The sequence below is a fragment of the Oncorhynchus clarkii genome, chromosome 31 (assembly GCF_045791955.1).
Source record: "Oncorhynchus clarkii lewisi isolate Uvic-CL-2024 chromosome 31, UVic_Ocla_1.0, whole genome shotgun sequence".
In the NCBI taxonomy this organism is placed as follows: Eukaryota; Metazoa; Chordata; class Actinopteri; order Salmoniformes; family Salmonidae; genus Oncorhynchus; species Oncorhynchus clarkii.
The window spans coordinates 10,994,610-11,017,784 of NC_092177.1; the positions used below are offsets into that span (position 1 = coordinate 10,994,610).

At 46.6% G+C, this 23,175-nt stretch overlaps 1 protein-coding gene across 4 annotated transcripts in view; it reads right to left on the reverse strand.

Annotated features, from left to right (window-relative positions):
• Positions 1-156: 156 nt before the first annotated feature.
• Positions 157-23,175, reverse strand: part of LOC139391169 (SLAIN motif-containing protein-like) — a 42,815-nt gene continuing 19,796 nt past the window's right edge. For 2 of the 4 annotated variants that reach the window (XM_071138736.1, XM_071138734.1), the window contains exons 3-9: positions 15,206-15,345; positions 7,985-8,110; positions 6,723-6,863; positions 3,199-3,528; positions 2,707-2,811; positions 1,667-1,934; positions 272-1,471 (exon numbers count right to left, since the gene is read on the reverse strand). In XM_071138736.1, the coding sequence (XP_070994837.1) occupies positions 1,405-1,471; positions 1,667-1,934; positions 2,707-2,811; positions 3,199-3,528; positions 6,723-6,863; positions 7,985-8,110; positions 15,206-15,345 (1,177 nt within the window). In that variant the 3' untranslated portion in view covers positions 272-1,404. Of the gene's footprint in view, positions 1,472-1,666; positions 1,935-2,706; positions 2,812-3,198; positions 3,529-6,722; positions 6,864-7,984; positions 8,111-15,205; positions 15,346-23,175 lie in introns of all 4 variants that reach the window. The other 2 variants (XM_071138735.1, XM_071138737.1) reach the window with 2 other exon arrangements.

Genomic DNA, 23,175 nt, shown 5'->3' on the forward strand with positions numbered 1-23,175 from the left:
ATAGAGGACAGCAGTGCATTGAAGTTACAATCAATCATGTGCATGCATACACTCATAGTTCCTAATAAAACGTTCTCCCCTACTACAATGACACTACACGTTTTGGAATAGACATTAACTGGTTCAATAAAACATAACAGTAGGGTTATTCTTAGATTGAGTTTCAAAAACAGAACAGATTATTTTTATTTACCAGAATGTTCCAGCCTACAGCACATCAATATCTAGTGCATGCAGAGGAATAGCATCTACACAAGCAGCAGAGTAAATATTCAAGTTCTGGGTAGGTTTTATTCTTCATTTTCATTACAGTTCCTGATTTTCAGAGGCACTCCGCATGAGGGTGCATAGCTGGTTGTCTCTTAGAAAGAGCATAAAGGCCGTTACTTCGTGCGTCAACAGTTTGTTTTATTAGTACAGCGGCATTAAAAACCCAACACCCAGATTCACCAACCGATATGCAGTAAAAACAACAGTGGTAAATCAATGTATTACAGCATCTCATCTACAAGTAGTAGTTTGTTGGATTTGTAGAAACGATGCTGCAGCAACAGATATGCACCTTGGCACAACGAACTTATTCCAACGATAACTTTTCTTTTGTGTTCTTAAGGGAGGGGGGGGGGGGGGGGGTCTTGATGGAAGGGCAGTGTGGTCCAGAGCTGTTGCATTAGTCGGCAAAACACAATTATACAGGAATCACAACCAATCCCACAAACATTTAAAAAAAACTTCCCACACGCATCAACATGAGGGTGTTCCTTAGAAGAACAGACTTATTATTTATAAGGCTATTATATAACAAACTAATTTCTTTGTCCTCAGAGAAAAGAAAACTAAACAAAAACATCATGCAACACCCAAGTAACATGTGATCACCTTAAATATCAGAGTTCAACTTCACACACACAATAGAACAAACAGTCCATCCAAAGTCTTCAATAATTTGTAAATCTACAGAACGTAAACAAATTAACAACCCTTTGTCTTCTCTCAACTATCATAAAATATAGACTGGAATTGGAATGTTATAAAACAACATCTTCTGTACTCTGGAAGCTCTGTCTAGGTCCTGTCTCCAGTGTATCCGTGGGGTGAGAAGGTTCTCCATGCCAGGGAAGCTCTGTCTAGGTCCTGTCTCCAGTGTATCCGTGGGGTGAGAGGGTTCTCCATGCCAGGGAAGCTCTGTCCAGGTACCGTCTCCAGTGTATCCGTGGGGTGAGAGGGTTCTGCATGCCAGGGAAGCTCTGTTCATCTACAGTGTTCCAGCCTACAGAGGTATGTTCATAGGCCAGCGGTATGGTCAGAGACAAGTAAGTTGGTGTTGCCTACAGGGGTACGTTCAGAGGCAATTAAGTTGGTGTTTATATAAAACCGTGAGGTGGAGGAAGTTTCCTTGTTGCCTCAGTAGCAGCCGTCTCGCCACGACTCATTTGAGATTGGGCCATTCGTTCTAGTCATCCCCATAGACCTAACGAACAAAGACAACAATGACATAAGTCTTGATACTTGTAAGAGAGCCATTCAAACGGTTTGTGCCCTCCACTGATAAGGAGTAATCAGGTTTAACCAACGGAATGACTGTATTGAAATTCACACTCGTATCAACTCACTTTGAGTAATCATCCCAAGACATAATACTGAATGTGTATTTCTAAATAATCACCTTCTATGTGGATGGGCCAGTCTACTCCTTGAGGATGGGGCTGCTGCTTGCCTCCCACCCCCAGTAGAGGCTCTCCCGGCTGGGTAGGCTCCCCCATTGGCAGGCCCTGTGGACTGGACCCTCCGTACCCCTCCATTGGGTCCACTCTGGACTACAGGCAGGCCCCTGTAGGGCTGGCGGGCCCCCGGCATGGAGCCCATGGCTTTGACAGGGACCCGCATGGACAGATGGGACTGGCCACTGCCTCGCATCTGACTGGATGACGTACCTGGGGGTGATGGGCATGACGAGATGGGTTTAGGAGAGCACTATCCACACACTGCAAAGTAGTACACTCAAAAAGTTTACATGTGGTCTTTCACTTATTTCATGTTCATATGCCAATGCTCTGATGACAGTACAATACATGAGAGAAGAGCACATTCTCTGTATACATGACATCAGGAATTGTGGCAGCAAAAAGTTGTAGACTAGATGCTTTTATCCAGAGGACTATTTAGTGGAACTGAGGTGTATAACCAGGGAGGAAGGGACCGTGCTGAGGGAGGAGTTGTAGACTAGATGCCTGTACCCAGAATAATATTAGTGGAAGTGAGGTGTATAACCAGGGAGAGAGGGAGGGACAGTACTGAGGGAGGAGTTGTAGACTAGATGCCTGTACCCAGAATAATATTAGTGGAACTGAGGTGAAGTTGTGAGCAGGTCTGATTTAGGGTCTGCTGTGGGGTAGACGGACAATGGTTACCTGAGGAGGGGGGAGTGGGGTAGGTGTAGGTAAGGGTTACCTGAGGAGGGGGGGGAGTGGGGCAGGTATAGGTAAGGGTTACCTGAGGAGGGGGGGAGTGGGGCAGGTGTAGGTAAGGGTTACCTGAGGAGGGGGGGGGGGGGGGCAGGTGTAGGTAAGGGTTACCTGAGGAGGGGGGGGGGGGGGGAGGGGGGAGTGGGGCAGGTGTAGGTAAGGGTTACCTGAGGAGAGGGGGCGTGGGGCAGGTGTAGGTAAGGGTTACCTGAGGAGGGGGGCAGGTGGGATATACGGTTACCAGAGCTCTGGAGGTTAGCCTCCATGCTGCGACTGTTCCTGACCGCCTCCAGGGAACGCAGGCTGGTGCGGGGGGCCAGGTTAGGCATGCTGTGCCTCACCTCTTCTGGAACCACACACAAATGGCTAAAGTTGGAGAAAGACCAAACTGAAACTGCATTCTATAGCAGGATCTGTCAAAGTTGGTCCTGGGGCCCTCCCATGGTGCGTATTTTGGCTTTTGCCCTAGCACTACACAGCTAATTCAAGTAAAAAAAAAAGCTTAATGATGAGTTGGTTACTTGAAATAGCGGTGTAGGACTAGGACAAGAACCTAGGGGGGGGGAGGCCCAAGGGCGGCGTTTGGGAAACACTGTTCTATAGCACTAATCCATTTATAAGTCACGTCTTCAAACAAGAGAGTACATTAACTGAATTCCCTGTAGTTCTGACTGTGTACTGCTATGTGTTCGGTTTGTGTGTGATACAGGAACACTCCTCTCCAATCTCCTACCCTCGGTCTTGGCGAACTTTAGCAGCTCGGGCCCGGGCCCCTGTAGCGATCGTCGTGGAACACGTTGTCGGGGGGCCCCCAGCCTGCTGTACTCTGCCTGGCCCTGCAAACCCGTGGAGGGGGAGAGGCAGCGGGGCGAGCTCAGGGGAGAGGGGGAGTAGCGGAGGCGTCGCTGGGGCAGAGAGCAGCACTCATCCTCCTCATCCTCCAGGCTGTAGGTATCAAACTCCTGGTCACTGTAGGTCCCACCCCGACGTAGAGACTGGAGGGAGGCAGAGGAACTACGACGAGACACTGAGGCAGAGCTGGAGGCATAGTCCTGTCTCAGACCTGAGAGGGGAGAGAGTTACTGACCCTGGACGCTGCCACAGGTGAGGACATACACATGAAAGAACAAGGGTCTACTGTATTTTATCACCTCCCTGACCAAGGCCCTTCTCCCCCGATTGCTCAGTTTGGCTGGGTGGCCAGCTCTAGGAAGAGTTTGTGGTTCCAAACTTCTTCCATTTAAGAATTGTATTTTTTATTTCACCTTTATTTAACCAGGTAGGCCAGTTGAGAACAAGTTCTCATTTACAACTGCGACCTGGCCAAGATGAATCAAAGCAGTTCGACACAGAGTTACAAACAAACGTACAGTCAAAACACAACAGAAAAATAGAAAGTTCTATGTGCAAATGTAGAAGAGTAGGGAGGTAGGCAATAAATAGGCCATAGAGGCGAAAATAATTACAATTTAACATTAATACTGGTGTGATGGATGTGCAGATGATGATGTGCAAGTAGAGATACCGGGGTGCAAAAGAGCAAGAGGGTAAGTAATAATATGGGGATGAGGTAGTCAGGTGTGTTATTTACAGATTGGCTGTGTACAGGTACAGTGATCACTAAGCTGCTCAGACAGCTGATGCTTGAAGTTAGAGGGAGATATGAGTTTCCAGCTTCAGTGATTTTTGCAATTCGTTCCAGTCATTGGCAGCAGAGAACTGGAAGGAAAGGCGGCCAAAGGCTTTGGGGATGACCAGTGCAATATACCTGCTGGAGCGCATGCTATGGATGGGTGTTGCTATGGTGACCAGCTGAGATAAGGCAGGCTTTACCTAGCAAAGACATATAGATGACCTGGAGCCAGTGGGTTTGGCAATGGATATGTAGCGAGGGCCAGCCAACGAGAGCATACAGGTCGCAGTGGTGGGTAGTATATCAAATCAAATGTATTTATATAGCCCTTCGTACATCAGCTGATATCTCAAAGTGCTGTACAGAAACCCAGCCTAAAACCCCAAACAGCAAGCAATGCAGGTATAGAGGCACGGTGGCTAGGAAAAACTCCCTAGAATGGCCAAAACTTAGGAAGAAACCTACAGAGGAACCAGGCTATGTGGGGCGGCCAGTCCTCTTCTGGCTGTGCCGGGTGGAGATTATAACAGAACATGGCCAAGATGTTCAAGTGTTCTGGATATGTATATGGGGCTTTGGTGACAAAACGGATGGCACTGTGATAGACTACATCCAGTTTGCTGAGTAGAGTGTTGGGGGCTATTTTGTAAATGACATCGCCGAAGGATAGTCAGTTTTACGAGGGTATGTTTGGCGGCATGAGTGAAGGAAGCTTTATTGCGAAATATGAAGCCGATTCTAGATTTAATTTTGTATCGGAGATGTGAGTCTAGAAGGAAAGTTTACAGTCTAACCAGACACTGAATTATTTGTAGTTGTCCACATATTCTAAGTCAGAACCGTCCAGAGTAGTGATGCTAGCCGGGCAGGAGGATGCGGGCAGCAATCGGTTGAAGAGCATGCACTTAGTTTTACTAGTATTTAAAAGCAGTTTGAGGCCACGGAAGCATGGCGTTGAAGCTCATTTTGAGGTTTGTTAACAGTGTCCAAAGAAGGGCCAGATGTATACAGAATGGTGTCATCTGTGTAGAAATGGATCAAAGAATGACCCGCAGCAAGAGCGTTTTTTAGGAGCATATACCCACGTGGGTGATTGAAAGATGAACTGAGGTCCACACTCCAGTTGGTTGTGGTAATGCACCGTAAAGTTGGTTGCCAGCCAGGGAATCACCCGCAGCAAGAGCGACATCCTTGCTATATACAGAGAAGAGTCGGCTCGATAATTGAGCCCTGTGGCAACCCCATAGAGATTGCCAGATGTCCGGATAACAGGCCCTCCAATTTGACACACTGAACTCTGTCTGAGAAGTAGTTGGTGAACCAGGCGAGGCAGTCATTTGAGAAACCAAGGCTGTTGAGTCTGCCAATAAGAATGCGGTGATTGACAGAGTCGAAAGCCTTGGCCAGGTCGATGAAGACGGCTGCACAGTACTGTCTTTTATCGATGGTGGTTATATCGTTTAGGACGTTGAGCGTGACTGAGGTGCACCCGTGACCAGCTCAGAAACCAGATTGCACAGTGGAGAAGGAACGGTGGGTTTCGAAATGTTCGGTGATCTGTTTATTAACTTGGCTTTCGAAGACTTTACAAAAGGCAGGGCATAGCAAAGGGTCTGAATATTTATGTAAATAAATGTGTCATTATGAGGTATTGTGTAGATTGTTTAGGATTTAGAATAAGGCTGTAACATAACAAAATGTAGAAAAAGTCAGTGGGTCTGAACACCGTATACAAAGAACTATCAATAGAAAACAGAAAACAGAAAACAGGTCAAACGAAAGGAAGTGCAGCTAGTTTGCCGTCTTTCCAGCTTCAGTTTGAAGTTACTGTGTGAGCTGTGTTGTTGACTAGCTCCTTTGAACAACAGTGTCCAGCTTCAGTTTGAAGTTACTGTGTTAGCTGTGTTGTTGACTAGCTCTCGTACAACAGTGTCCTGACGAGAGAGCACATTTTCCTATACCAAGTGAATTTGCGCATCATTAGCTAACATGTTATGGATGTATCCACATAAATGGCACTGGAGAACAAACAAATGCAGCTACTTTGTTGTTATTCTGGCTGCACTGTTTGATGTGACTGTAAATTAGCCTTAGATAGCTAGCTAGCAACCCTAGCTGTGCGTCAGGACTATATCTTGTGGGAGGATGAAATTGTATGAATATATTCATCACTTTTAAAGTTGAATGAAAATGTCAATCATTATTTGAATGTGTTGGTAACTTGTTGTATAAAGGCGATAATGCCCTCGAAGCCAGTGTTTGGAGGATATATTGGCATGGGTAACACTGGCTTCTCAGGCACTATCACTTAAGTGTATATCTAGTATCTACATGGACAATAACCCTGAAAGACATGGACACACCCACCCACACATTACAAACACAGTCCTGCCCTAAGCACGCACTACCACAAAGAGTCAGCATATTCTCAGTCTGTTATTGTCAATATGCTGAGAATATAGTAATGATGTAACCCTTTAGACTTTGGTAACACAGTATTCAAGACAACACCACTCCCTCTTCCTGAAACGCATGATCACGGGAGTCATTATTCTAGACAACACCACTCCCTCTTCCTGAAACGCATGATCACGGCAGTCATTATTCTAGACAACATCACTCACTCTCTTCCTGTAGGCGGGCCATGATCTGTACGTCAGTGAGGTCCTGTAGCTTGTAACCCATGGTGATGGAGTCGTCTGAGGTACTCAGCTCACTGTCTACAGAAGACTGGGAACTCAGAGCAGAGTGCGCACTCACGTAGCCTGAAATTACAATAACACAACCGTGATTTAGATCACACACAGACACAACTTCAGAATCCACCACAGTTTTGACATACACAACTTCCCATTGAGAGATAAAAATAAGGACTATAATACAACCTGAAACCATGCAAGGAAAGGACATGCAACTATACATTATCCATACCAAGCTATACAGTAGTCTATCTGTATTACTCTCCAATCATAGACTGAGGGCTGGTCCAGTAACAATTTTTCTGGACCAGGTCTGCATTATGAGAGGAGATATTTTAGAAGTCCTGACTTCCCGGTCTGTCCTACTGGATTAGTCTAGACACAGTGCTGAGGATAGCTGGAAGCATGAGGTGTCTACTAGGCATCAGCAGGGCCATCGTCTGACCCCCCCCCCCCCCCCAACTGGAACACACACACCCTTCATTCAAACTGACAGAGAGGCAACAACAGCATCCACGGTGTTTGGTTATGTAACAGATGTGGGATTAGGAGGGGTCACCAGCAAGCAAAACATTCACATACTTCATTCAAAGGAGTGTTATTTACAGTCTGTGTTCATAATAACAACATAAGCATTGTGTTGGTTTATATAGCACCACCCACACATTGAGAAGTTTTCCCAGTATCGCTAAGGGCCAACGTATTTGATATCCACACCACTCTGCAAAGAAAGCCTGTAAATTCCATTTGTATTGGTAAAATAATGATCAATGCATAGTACAAGACACCATTCAGCATCTTGGCTGTAGTAGGCCAATATACACAATAGATCCAACCTTTGACCCTTTGCGTCATTGAGTTAAGGAGAACAACCCTTTGAAGAAACGTTGCATGTAACATTAAACAAACATTTCAAATATTAAAAACTCCTTACAAACATCTTACTCCAGTCTCCCTTTTAGCTCATGAATCACCTGTTGTATTTAAAAACGCCCACCCCACTAGGTGGTCCAGGTGTCCAGATTACTGCATTTATACATGGGCTATTGTTTATCCCAACAGGAAAAGTTTGAGAATTAAAGTTTCAAAAAAAAATCTGATACTACTTTATCTTGAGTTCCACCAACACAAAAAAACCCAGAGAGGAGCTGAATGTAAAGCATGTGGTGTATTAAAATCAGGCATACCTGAGCCACCACTGGCCAGTAGGGTTTTGTTAGTGGATTTGTTGTGGTACCCAGGAGAGAGGAGGCCAGAGGAGCCAGCCTCCCCCATCTGACCAGAGCTGCTGTAGATGTTCCTCCAGCGAGATGCTAAAAAGGCACACAGGAAGAGACTCACAGTTACATAAAACAGAGTCAAGGCACAGTTTAAGGCAGCCTGTATCGTGCCAAAAGAGTGTTTACTTCACTAGAGCGTGTTAATACTTTTTTGGCCAACATCCGTGCCTTGTAGGCAAAAAAAACAACCTTGGGGTGGGCGCGAGTATGTGTTCAGGATTCCTTTACCGGTTCTTTAGATACCGAGTCTGAAGTGAACAAGAACTTTTAAAAAAGTCATTCCTGATCAGAGAGAAAGTACAACTTTCTGAGTTTCTAAATGGCCGTGGCTGGTTCAATTTGAGCTGTGAGACTAGAGGCATTAGTTTTCCAACAGCTTTTAGAACTTACTGTCCTAAATCAATACTTACATAAGAGTTAACAATGGAGGCTGTGACAGGACATTCATTCCTAGGGCAATGGGTTCTATATAATGTTATCTTACTTCATCAAGTGTCATTGCTTGCTGATATACACTGTTTGACACTACCTTCATTCTAGTCGGCTCCATTGGTGTCAATATTTTTACTGACTTCACACAGCGTCATTGTCGGCTACTACCTCCATTCAGACTCATTGCAGCTGCCAAATGGGCCACAACACAAGTTTGGGAGGGGTGTAACTGATCTTGGATCACCCTTATAGGCTATGAGAGGTAGCAATGAGGTAATGGCAGGTCATTATTCTTAAGGCACTGGTTCTTATGTTTTATTTCATCCAGGAAGCAGTATTGTTTGCTATTCACTGTCTGCCATTGGCTCGGTCAGTCATTGAGCCAATGGGCCACAACAACAAGTTTAGCAGGGTGAAACTGTCCAATATCACACTTCTATAACATGACTCCTAACTACGGGGTGGGTTATAATAGCCTAGTGAATGACTTTCTAGATTCTCCCGCTGCCAGTGGTTAGGTGGTGTAATACAGTGAGTGTAGGAGTAAACTCTGGAGCCGTAGTCTCCTGTATCACACATGAAAGTAGCATGGTGGTGTGCATGTTAACATTTCCCTTCTAAAGTGGGTAGTTTCATGGCCTAACAGACAGCTGTGTTCTGGTGCTATAAGACTATCTGACCCAGGGCAAGGTAATTCATCATCAAATATTTTTGTCAAGATTACGAGATAGACGGTCTACATTAGGAGTGGATGTATTTGAGGACACGGTCTACATTAGGAGTGGATGTATTTGAGGACACGGTCTACATTAGGAGTGGATGTATTTGAGGACACGGTCTACATTAGGAGTGGATGTATTTGAGGACACGGTCTACATTAGGAGTGGATGTATTTGAGGACACGGTCTACATTAGGAGTGGATGTATTTGAGGACACGGTCTACATTAGGAGTGGATGTATTTGAGGACACGGTCTACATTAGGAGTGGATGTATTTGAGGACACGGTCTACATTAGGAGTGGATGTATTTGAGGACACGGTCTACATTAGGGGTGGATGTATTTGAGGACACGGTCTACATTAGGGGTAGATGTATTTGAGGACACGGTCTACATTAGGGGTGGATGTATTTGAGGACACGGTCTACATTAGGAGTGGATGTATTTGAGGACACGGTCTACATTAGGGGTGGATGTATTTGAGGACACGGTCTACATTAGGGGTAGATGTATTTGAGGACACGGTCTACATTAGGGGTGGATGTATTTGAGGACACGGTCTACATTAGGGGTAGATGTATTTGAGGACACGGTCTACATTAGGGGTGGATGTATTTGAGGACACGGTCTACATTAGGAGTGGATGTATTTGAGGACACGGTCTACATTAGGAGTGGATGTATTTGAGGACACGGTCTACATTAGGGGTGGATGTATTTGAGGACACGGTCTACATTAGGAGTGGATGTATTTGAGGACACGGTCTACATTAGGAGTGGATGTATTTGAGGACACGGTCTACATTAGGAGTGGATGTATTTGAGGACACGGTCTACATTAGGGGTGGATGTATTTGAGGACACGGTCTACATTAGGAGTGGATGTATTTGAGGACTGTCTACATTAGGAGTGGATGCATTTGAGGACACGGTCTACATTAGGGGTGGATGTATTTGAGGACACGGTCTACATTAGGAGTGGATGTATTTGAGGACACGGTCTACATTAGGAGTGGATGTATTTGAGGACACGGTCTACATTAGGGGTGGATGTATTTGAGGACACGGTCTACATTAGGAGTGGATGTATTTGAGGACTGTCTACATTAGGAGTGGATGCATTTGAGGACACGGTCTACATTAGGGGTGGATGTATTTGAGGACACGGTCTACATTAGGGGTGGATGTATTTGAGGACAAGTTGACAGCAGTGTCAGTGCACCAGAAGCAGTCAGACTCTATAAATATCAAAGACCACATTTGATTGATTAGACCACATATGATTGATTGGACCACATATGATTGATTAGACCACATATGATTGATTAGACCACATATAATTGATTAGACCACATATGCCATAAGTAGCCATGTGCTGATGCATAGACCTGGGCCTTCTTATCAAAGCTCCAGCTGCGGTCAATCTATCCTCAATACAACCAATCCTTTTTTATAGAATTTCTCATGATCAACAAAACAACTTTTGTTACGTCTTGGATCACCAGAAAATGATCTTGTGATCGCTATTTTATAAAAAAATTAAGTATTATAATGTCCTCTCTAGACTTCCTTCCGTACAAAATAAAACTCCTGGTCGCGTAGCAAAATACTTCAGCGCATTTTAGAGCCCTACACACAAAACAAGCAGTAAACAAGACTACAGAGGCTTGGGAGGATAGATAAACTGTAGCAAAGTTCCACTGAAACTGACCATGACAATTGCTCGGTCAACACCTTTGCCATTGTCCCATATAGCACCCTATTCCCTGTTAAGTGCACTACTTTTGACCAGGGCCATAGGCTCAAACCATTCTGTGTGCATATTGCCATGTAATGCATCCACACTCCCTGGAAAGATATTTAGCACTCTTGAGGAAACTTGGAGTTACCGATGGCAACTTCTCTTTCCTGGATACCGGTACCTCGGCTGGGACCGAGGTGTAGGAAGCGGAGAGAGACTTGGGGCTGTGGTCGGAACAACTGTAACTAGCATTCCAACGGGGAGATCGTGAGGTGGCTGGTTAGATACAAGGCCCACGTTCGGCTGGCGGTTTCTCAGGTAACGAAGAGGACTTAGTTCCGGGACAGTTATGGGAGTAACGGAAGAAAACCTAGTATCCAACATATCGTTCATAAAACTGTGCCACAACCTGGTCCAACCCGCATTCAGCTATGATGATGCTGCATGGGTGTGGCCCCTTCAGGATCTTGAAGGGATGGAGGGGGCAGGACTGCTGCACACGCCTCCAGTGAATGGCAAGCTAGCTGACTACCTAGCACAATTGGCTAAAAGGGGGTGGCTAATGCAAATCCTACGATCCTTAACAAGCACTGTCGCTTGTCGGATGCTGATCTGGTAAGCGAGTTTAATAGCAAGTGCATCGGTGATGTTGTACCCACGGTGACTATTAAAACCTTCCCCAACCAGAAACCGTGGATTGATGGCAGCCTTCGTGCAAAACTGAAAGCGCGAACCACTGATTTTAATCATGGCAAGGCGACCGGAAACATGCCCGAATACAAACAGTGTAGCTATTCACTCTGCAAGATGAACTAGCTAGCTAAGCGGCAGTATAGAGACAAAGTTGAGTTGCAATTCAACGGCTCAGACACAAGACGTATGTGGCAGCGTCTACAGGCAATCACAGATTACAAAAAGAAAACCAGCCTCGTCGGACACCGATGTCTTGCGCCCAGACAAATTAAACAACTTCTTTGCTCACTTTGAGGACAATACAGTGCCAATGACATGGCCAGTTACCAAAGCCTGTGGGCTCTCCTTCACCGCGGCCAACGGGAGTAAAACATTTAAAGGTGTTAACCCTCGCAAGGCTGCAGGCCCAGACGGCAAAGACCAGCTGACTGGTGTGTTTACGGACATATTACAATTTATTTCCTTACCTCCTTACTCCATTTGCACTGTATACAGATTTTCTATAATGTTATTGACTGTACTTTTGTTTATCCCATGTGTAACACTGTTGTTTTTTGTCGCACTACCTCGCTTCATCTTGGCCAGGTCGCAGTTGTAACTGAGAAGTTTTTCTCAACTGGCCTACATGATTAAATAAAGGTGAAAAAAAAGATCAATCCCTATCCCAGTCTGCTGTTCCCACACACTTCAAGTGGGCCACCATTGTTCCTGTTCACAAGAAAGCCAAGGTAACTGAGCTAAACGACTATCGCCCCGTAGCACTCACTTCGGAAGTGCTTTGAGAGACTAGTCAAGGACCAGTTCACCTCCACCCTAGTCCCACTAATTTGCTTACCGCCCCAATAGGTCCACAGACGACGCAATCACTGCACACTGCCCTAACTCATCTGGACAAGAGCAACACTAACGTAAGAATGATGTTCATCGATTACAGCTCAGCATTTAACACCATAGTACCCTCCAAACTCGTCATTAAGCTCGAGACCCTGGGTCTCGACCCCACCCTGTGCAAATGGGTCCTGGACTTTTGACGGGCCGCCCCCAAGTGGTGAGGGTAGGAAACAACATCTCCACCCTGCTGATCCTCAACACTGGGGCCCCACAAGGGTGCGTCCTCAGCCTTCTCCTGTACTCCCTGTTCTCCCATGACTGCGTGGCCACGCACGCCTCCAACTCAATCATTAGTTTGCAGACGGCACTACAGTGGTAGGCTTGAATACCAACAACGACGAGATGGCCGACAGGGAGGAGGTGAGGGCCCTCGGAGTGTGGTGTCAGGAAAATAACCTCACTCAACGTTAACCAAACAAAGGAGATGATCGTGGACTTCAGGAAACAGCAGATGGAGCACGAGACAGTAATGGAGAAGGTGGAAAGTTCCTCGGCGTACACATCAGACAAACTGAAATGGTCCACCCACACAGACAGCGTGGTGAAGGCGCAACAGCGCCTCTTCAACCTCTGGAGGCTAAAGAAACTTAGCTTGTCACCCAAAATCCTCACAAATTTTTACAGATGCACAATCGCTGGTATTTCCTGGTTCCGAAAAGGGACAGGGGGTTACGCCCCATTCTAGACATGCGTGACCTGAGCAAACATCCGAGTTTGCAAATTCTATATGCTCACAAAGCAACAGCTGTTACGATTCGTGCTTCTCAGCAACTGGTTCGCCACCATCAACCTAAAGGATGCATACTTTCATGTGCCCATGTACCCTAGTCACAGAAAGTTCCTGAGAATCCATTACGAGGCAATAGCCTATGAGTTGTTGGCACTCCCATTCGGCTTGTCCCTCTCACCTCGTCTTTGCAAAAGGTGGTGGAGGCAGCTCTGGCACCCATGAGGGGCCAGGGGCTGAGGGTATGGGCCTCTCTGGATGATTGGCTGATAGCAGAGGAGTCTAGGTAACAAGCGGTTACATACATCCAGGCTGATGTTTCATGTTCAGGTCTACGTGTTATTGTAAATCAGAAAAGGAGCCGTCATAGCAGCACATTCCATTCCTGGGGCTTGAGTTACAGGCACACTTAACTATCCCTGGCACACCAGTGGCCTTGGATCCTCCTTTACGCGTTGCCACCAGTGGTTCTGATTCCACCCACGTTAGAGAGGAAGCGCTGGGAGGGCTAATCATACATTTGTGTGTATCCCAGTTGGCCCAGGCAGCTTTGGTTCGCAGAGATCATTCACCTTTTAGGCGGGGACCCGTGGCAACTCCAGTTGCGCAGGGACCAGTCGTCCCAGGCGCATGGACCGGTTTGGTACAAGAGGCCGGAGATTTGGTTCCTATGGCCCGAGTGGGCCAATCTGATGGCTAGGGGTTTACCTCTGAATGTCATTGCTACCATTCATTCTATGAGTGTAAGTGGCAAGAGTTTGAGCGCTGGTGCCAAGACTTTGAACCATTTCCCTTTTCACCTCCTTTTGCTTCTGAAGAGCAACAGAGGTTGCATGCCGTGTGTTCGGTGCAAGCTTTACCGACATACATAGAATGGCCCCGGGATATCCGGTCATGTGCCCAGCTTTGTCTGTTTTGGCTAATCCAGCTCACGGCAGTGTCTCTCCCACTGGATTGCATCTCCCTGGCATATAGCAGCAAGGGTTACCTAGTGCCCACTCCACCAGGGGTCTGGTGGCGTCTTTTCATGGGTTGACTATAGGAGATTTCTGCCACGGCGAGTTGGGCATCACCACACACTTTTTGTGGGGTTTTCTAGCTTGTTACAGCTCCCAGTGAGGCCCACAGGGTGCTGACTGCTGGGACAGGGGAAAGTCAACCGGTAGCACGCAATACCCAGGCTGCCGCATCGATGGGCCATTTAACCATGGACCATTTAACTTAGTATCCATTGGGGTCGACTTGGGGCATGATTAAACTTCCCCATAGTATGTGGTTGACTGACAAAGGCAACGTAACGTTATGACGAACTACTGTTCCCTGAAGGACAGGAAACAACATTGGCCCTACACCGCCTGTTCCTGGGCTCGGTGAAGAGCGGTATGAAATTGAAGGAATGAATCCGAGCCTCACGCTTCTCACTTGTGGAACGCAGGGCTTCCAGCGAGGCGCAGACTTCATTGACCATGTCAGGAGTGATTGTAAATCCTTTGACTGAAGTGGTGAGAGTGCAACACCTCATAGTATGGTGTACTTAGTTTCCCTCCTTCAGGGAACAGTAGTTCTAGTCATAACAGTTATTGGATAGGAGGCCATACTGGTTGTTACCAGATACTGCGCTATGACTGCATTCACTGGTGGTCAGTGACAAACTAAATTTTCTGTATTAGTTTATTGCTTGTTGTGAGGTTATTGGGTGTAGGACGGGCTGTTGGTTATTATAAGGTTACTGTACGGAAGGATTCCTATAGCTATGTTATTATACAGTTATGTTTATGGCTACCAAAATTTATGATTATTATAGTTATAGGATTACTATAAGGTTATTGTACATGGTTAGTGTAAGGTTACTATAGTATAGTTACTTTAGGGTTGTTATATAGTCATCGTAAGGTAATTATAAAGGTTACGAGGTAGGTGCGTACTCTGGTCGAGACGGTTGAGCAGGGTGCGACAGGCCACCTCAGTCTCTGGGCTGGGGTGGTCCAGAACCTTCCGGCACCACTTCAGAGGAGACTCAGGTCTGGGCTCGGCAACTACCTGCTTCATAGGGGAGACATACAACCTGCAGAGACAGAGAGAGAAGAGATGAGGCAGGCAGATGGGGATGGAAAACAGAGAGAAGGAGAGCAATGTGTTAGATAAAGAGGCAGGGAGTGATGAAAGGAAGAGGATGAGAAAGTGAGGTGGCAGTGGATGGAGAGAGAGAGAGGCAATTTACATTTTGCAAAGCCTCAAAGCCTGTTTATCCAGCCTGCCTGCAGCCAAGCAAACAGCAAAACAGTGAAATAAGAACACAGTATTAAAATGGTTCGCTGGCCTGTGAGGTAAGCATTTAATAACCTTTAGTATGTGGGAATGTCTACAAGACGCATGCCTTCGTCGTTTAACCATGGTGGAACACAACCACACACACAGGAACAAACTCAGTATCCTTCCTAACACTAATCATCTATTAGTAGAAATAGGCTAGCTGTTACATATGCCTCTTGGAGGAGGGAACAACACCTTGCTACACTCAACTCCCCGTGGAGTGAAAGAGGTATGGGATTGTAGGTGCGGGTAAGGATGAGAGAGGCACAGAACATTACCGTTTACAGGGAGTTTATTCCTAGAAAATACTCAACTAGTTCCAACATACAGCAGCATGTCTTGGTTGCAAACATAAGCCACAGCCAAAGGACACAGTGTAGCGGGACGATCAGGACACAGTGTAGCGGGCGGATCAGGACACAGTGTAGCGGGAGGACCAGGACACAGTGTAGCGGGACGATCAGGACACAGTGTAGCGGGACGATCAGGACACAGTGTAGCGGGACGATCAGGACACAGTGTAGCGGGACGATCAAGACACAGTGTAGCGGGACGATCAGGACACAGTGTAGCGGGACGATCAGGACACAGTGTAGCGGGACGATCAGGACACAGTGTAGCGGGACGATCAGGACAGTGTAGCAGGAGGATAAGGACACAGTGTAGCGGGAGGATAAGGACAGTGTAGCGGGAGGATAAGGACACAGTGTAACGCGCGGACAAGGACACAGTGTAGCGGCATTACCTTCTACTGTACTGTCCTCTCCCAGCCATCACTACGCATTACCTTCTACTGTACTGTCCTCTCCCAGCCATCACTACGCATTACCTTCTACTGTACTGTCCTCTCACAGCCATCACTATGCATTACCTTCTACTGTACTGACCTCTCCCAGCCATCACCTTCTACTGTATTGTCCTCTCCCAGCCATCACTATGTATTACCTTCTACTGTACTGTCCTCTCCCAGCCATCACTACGCATGACCTACTGTACTGTCCTCTCCCAGCCATCACTATGCATTACCTTCTACTGTACTGTCCTCTCCCAGCCATCACTATGCATTACCATCTACTGCCAGAGTTGTCCGCTGACACCACGTCTTGCCTACTGTAGACAATATGCCTAGTCTACTACACAACCACCTCACGTGATGATCTCAACTGATGTCTATATTTAACATCAGTGATCAGCCTGATAGTCTTGCATTGCTTTGACAGTTTCTAGAGTACATGTGAAGTCTAGCTAAGTAGCGGTGAGTGTTTGAGTTGAGGGACTGCCAAGTCCGTTAGGTCGTTTGATCCGGGGTCACATGCGGAATGCGTTGAGCCGCGACACATACACCTGGCTGTGCTAACTGGTTTTTGAGTAATCAACTTGGGCTCATCTTCCCATTTGACAAACACAACCCCTCTATTCCATTGGGACCTCTTAACACAAAAAGAAATGATCCACGTCACTCTCACATACCGGACAGCTGATAGAGTAGTCAGTCGGGGCTCTAAAGTCAGACAACTTGATCCTGGAACCATTTACCAGCAATTGGAGAGCTGACCGGCAGTGGCTGATGCTAACGAGTAGCCCAGTTAGCTAGGCCAGTTGTTTAACAGCCAGATCATTTGATACTCAGAGCTACAGTTAAAGTGTAGAGGCACTAAGGGCAGATCATTTGGTAAATGGACCATTTGGGATTTTACATAGAGATAAATATACCGTCAGGCACGCCATCACCTGCACGCAAAACAAAGCTCTCGCGCCATCACCTGCACGCAAAACACAGCTCTCGCGCCATCACCTGCACGCAAAACAAAGCTCTCGCGCCATCACCTGCACACAAAACAAAGCTCTCGCGCCATCACCTGCACACAAAACAAAGCTCTCGCGCCATCACCTGCACACAAAACAAAGCTCTCGCGCCATCACCTGCACACAAAACAAAGCTCTCGCGCCATCACCTGCACACTTTTTTTCTCCTTAGCTGGTGTGCCGTTTCTTGGCAGGTTCCTTGCACAACGGGGTTCCTTCAAGCCAAACCTCCCAGTAAATGTTTTAAGTAGCAGAAGGTCTATGATGGATCACATGCTGCCTAAGTCCTCCCCAAAGCAGTTTAGCCCCCAGCAGCATCCACCCGGCTCCCAGCCCAAATGGCACCCTATATAGTACATTTGGGATGTAACCCTGAGCCCTAGACTCCAGCCCAAAGCAGCTTGGCGGTCCATGGCTGGGCGGATTATTTATTTAATGTTGTGGTAGAGAGAACCTCCTGGGCCTCATGCAGACTGGTTAATGATGTGGTAGAGAGAACCTCCTGGGCCTCACAGGCAGACTGGTTAATGTTGTGGTAGAGAGAACCTCCTGGGCCTCATACAGGCAGACTGGTTAATGTTGTGGTAGAGAGAACCTCCTGGGCCTCATACAGGCAGACTGGTTAATGATGTGGTAGAGAGAACAAGGCCTCATACAGGCAGACTGGTTAATGATGTGGTAGAGAGAACAAGGCCTCATACAGGCAGACTGGTTAATGATGTGGAAGAGAGAACAAGGCCTCATACAGGCAGACTGGTTAATGATGTGGTAGAGAGAACAAGGCCTCATACAGGCAGACTGGTTAATGATGTGGTAGAGAGAACAAGGCCTCATACAGGCAGACTGGTTAATGATGTGGTAGAGAGAACAAGGCCTCATACAGGCAGACTGGTTAATGATGTGGTAGAGAGAACAAGGCCTCATACAGGCAGACTGGTTAATGATGTGGTAGAGAGAACAAGGCCTCATACAGGCAGACTGGTTAATGATGTGGTAGAGAGAACAAGGCCTCATACAGGCAGACTGGTTAATGATGTGGTAGAGAGAACAAGGCCTCATACAGGCAGACTGGTTAATGATGTGGTAGAGAGAACAAGGCCTCATACAGGCAGACTGGTTAATGATGTGGTAGAGAGAACAAGGCCTCATACAGGCAGACTGGTTAATGATGTGGTAGAGAGAACAAGGCCTCATACAGGCAGACTGGTTAATGATGTGGTAGAGAGAACAAGGCCTCATACAGGCAGACTGGTTAATGATGTGGTAGAGAGAACAAGGCCTCATACAGGCAGACTGGTTAATGATGTGGTAGAGAGAACAAGGCCTCATACAGGCAGACTGGTTAATGATGTGGTAGAGAGAACAAGGCCTCATACAGGCAGACTGGTTAATGATGTGGTAGAGAGAACCTCCTGGGCCTCATACAGGCAGACTGGTTAATGATGTGGTAGAGAGAACAAGGCCTCATACAGGCAGACTGGTTAATGATGTGGTAGAGAGAACCTCATGGGCCTCATACAGGCAGACTGGTTAATGATGTGGTAGAGAGAACAAGGCCTCATACAGGCAGACTGGTTAATGATGTGGTAGAGAGAACAAGGCCTCATACAGGCAGACTGGTTAATGATGTGGTAGAGAGAACCTCCTGGGCCTCATACAGGCAGACTGGTTAATGATGTGGTAGAGAGAACAAGGCCTCATACAGGCAGACTGGTTAATGATGTGGTAGAGAGAACCTCATGGGCCTCATACAGGCAGACTGGTTAATGATGTGGTAGAGAGAACAAGGCCTCATACAGACAGACTGGTTAATGATGTGGTAGAGAGAACAAGGCCTCACACAGGCAGACTGGTTAATGATGTGGTAGAGAGAACAAGGCCTCATACAGGCAGACTGGTTAATGATGTGGTAGAGAGAACCTCCAGGGCCTCATACAGGCAGACTGGTTAATGATGTGGTAGAGAGAACAAGGCCTCATACAGGCAGACTGGTTAATGATGTGGTAGAGAGAACAAGGCCTCATACAGGCAGACTGGTTAATGATGTGGTAGAGATAACCTCCTGGGCCTCATACAGGCAGACTGGTTAATGATGTGGTAGAGAGAACAAGGCCTCATACAGACAGACTGGTTAATGATGTGGTAGAGAGAACAAGGCCTCATACAGGCAGACTGGTTAATGATGTGGTAGAGAGAACAAGGCCTCATACAGGCAGACTGGTTAATGATGTGGTAGAGAGAACAAGGCCTCATACAGGCAGACTGGTTAATGATGTGGTAGAGAGAACAAGGCCTCATACAGGCAGACTGGTTAATGATGTGGTAGAGAGAACCTCCTGGGCCTCATACAGGCAGACTGGTTAATGATGTGGTAGAGAGAACAAGGCCTCATACAGGCAGACTGGTTAATGATGTGGTAGAGAGAACCTCATGGGCCTCATACAGGCAGACTGGTTAATGATGTGGTAGAGAGAACAAGGCCTCATACAGGCAGACTGGTTAATGATGTGGTAGAGAGAACAAGGCCTCATACAGGCAGACTGGTTAATGATGTGGTAGAGAGAACCTCATGGGCCTCATACAGGCAGACTGGTTAATGATGTGGTAGAGAGAACAAGGCCTCATACAGACAGACTGGTTAATGATGTGGTAGAGAGAACAAGGCCTCACACAGGCAGACTGGTTAATGATGTGGTAGAGAGAACAAGGCCTCATACAGGCAGACTGGTTAATGATGTGGTAGAGAGAACAAGGCCTCATACAGGCAGACTGGTTAATGATGTGGTAGAGAGAACCTCCTGGGCCTCATACAGGCAGACTGGTTAATGATGTGGTAGAGAGAACAAGGCCTCATACAGGCAGACTGGTTAATGATGTGGTAGAGAGAACAAGGCCTCATACAGGCAGACTGGTTAATGATGTGGTAGAGAGAACCTCCTGGGCCTCATACAGGCAGACTGGTTAATGATGTGGTAGAGAGAACAAGGCCTCATACAGGCAGACTGGTTAATGATGTGGTAGAGAGAACCTCATGGGCCTCATACAGGCAGACTGGTTAATGATGTGGTAGAGAGAACAAGGCCTCATACAGACAGACTGGTTAATGATGTGGTAGAGAGAACAAGGCCTCACACAGGCAGACTGGTTAATGATGTGGTAGAGAGAACAAGGCCTCATACAGGCAGACTGGTTAATGATGTGGTAGAGAGAACCTCCAGGGCCTCATACAGGCAGACTGGTTAATGATGTGGTAGAGAGAACAAGGCCTCATACAGGCAGACTGGTTAATGATGTGGTAGAGAGAACAAGGCCTCATACAGGCAGACTGGTTAATGATGTGGTAGAGATAACCTCCTGGGCCTCATACAGGCAGACTGGTTAATGATGTGGTAGAGAGAACAAGGCCTCATACAGACAGACTGGTTAATGATGTGGTAGAGAGAACAAGGCCTCATACAGGCAGACTGGTTAATGATGTGGTAGAGAGAACAAGGCCTCATACAGGCAGACTGGTTAATGATGTGGTAGAGAGAATAAGGCCTCATACAGGCAGACTGGTTAATGATGTGGTAGAGAGAACAAGGCCTCATACAGGCAGACTGGTTAATGATGTGGTAGAGAGAACAAGGCCTCATACAGGCAGACTGGTTAATGATGTGGTAGAGAGAACAAGGCCTCATACAGGCAGACTGGTTAATGATGTGGTAGAGAGAACCTCCTGGGCCTCATACAGGCAGACTGGTTAATGATGTGGTAGAGAGAACAAGGCCTCATACAGGCAGACTGGTTAATGATGTGGTAGAGAGAACAAGGCCTCATACAGGCAGACTGGTTAATGATGTGGTAGAGAGAACCTCCTGGGCCTCATACAGGCAGACTGGTTAATGATGTGGTAGAGAGAACAAGGCCTCATACAGGCAGACTGGTTAATGATGTGGTAGAGAGAACCTCATGGGCCTCATACAGGCAGACTGGTTAATGATGTGGTAGAGAGAACAAGGCCTCATACAGACAGACTGGTTAATGATGTGGTAGAGAGAACAAGGCCTCACACAGGCAGACTGGTTAATGATGTGGTAGAGAGAACAAGGCCTCATACAGGCAGACTGGTTAATGATGTGGTAGAGAGAACCTCCAGGGCCTCATACAGGCAGACTGGTTAATGATGTGGTAGAGAGAACAAGGCCTCATACAGGCAGACTGGTTAATGATGTGGTAGAGAGAACAAGGCCTCATACAGGCAGACTGGTTAATGATGTGGTAGAGAGAACCTCCTGGGCCTCATACAGGCAGACTGGTTAATGATGTGGTAGAGAGAACAAGGCCTCATACAGACAGACTGGTTAATGATGTGGTAGAGAGAACAAGGCCTCATACAGGCAGACTGGTTAATGATGTGGTAGAGAGAACAAGGCCTCATACAGGCAGACTGGTTAATGTTGTGGTAGAGAGAACAAGGCCTCATACAGGCAGACTGGTTAATGATGTGGTAGAGAAAACAAGGCCTCATACAGGCAGACTGGTTAATGATGTGGTAGAGAGAACAAGGCCTCATTCAGGCAGACTGGTTAATGATGTGGTAGAGAGAACAAGGCCTCATACAGGCAGACTGGTTAATGATGTGGTAGAGATAACCTCCTGGGCCTCATACAGGCAGACTGGTTAATGATGTGGTAGAGAGAACAAGGCCTCATACAGGCAGACTGGTTAATGATGTGGTAGAGAGAACAAGGCCTCATACAGGCAGACTGGTTAATGATGTGGTAGAGAGAACAAGGCCTCATACAGGCAGACTGGCTAATGATGTGGTAGAGAGAACAAGGCCTTGCTGCTTTGGATTGTTAATCCACAGATCAGCTGCTAAAGTAGCTACCAGGAATACAACATGGTGCCCGGTTGTTTGCGTCGGACAATACTGTACAAAACGGGACGGATAAACAAACGCATAAGGGGGTTTAAAAAAACACCCTGGACTTGGCAAACACACACAACCCACAGGCCTAGATGAACCTTGTGGTGTACAGAGGGAAAATTAAATTAAAATGGATTATTTGGGAATTAGCAGTCTGCCATTACAAACATTGAGGTAATCCAATCGTGTTAATTAAATTCTGATAAACAAGCCAAGCTTCTCCACAACAGAAGAACCCAGACACACAGTAACAACAGTACAGGGCTGACATTAATTTGAATGATGCAAAATATGGTACTGACTTCCAGGACTTTGCCAGCAGTAGAAGCCCGGACTAGCGACTGAACTAGGAGCTCTGCATGTGGGATAAACAGAGGACAACTAACGCCTTGTTTGCACTAGTAATGCACCGATATGACATTTTTGGCCGATACCAATATCCAATATTTACAATTTTAGTGGCTTTTTAAGCATTCTAGTACAGTTAAATAGTTAACACACACACACGGACGCAGAGGTCTAAGGTACTGCATCTCAGTGCAAGAGGCGTCACTACAGTCTCTGGTTTGAATCCAGGCTGTACCACATCCGGTTGTGATTGGGAGTCCTATAGTACGGCGCACAATTGGCCCAGTGTCGTCAGGGCTGTCATTGTAAATAAGAATTTGATCTTAACTGACTTAACTTTTGTGTGTGTAACCTTTTATTTATTTTGTTGGCATTTACGCATGTCCCCATTACCAGTAAAACATCATCAAAACCTATTTTTTTCCACTTACTTGCTGTGCCGTTTCGTTCAGTCGTTTCATTCTCAACCAGGATTGCTATGGAACCCCGTTTGGGTCTTTGTGTGTCAAAAAAGAT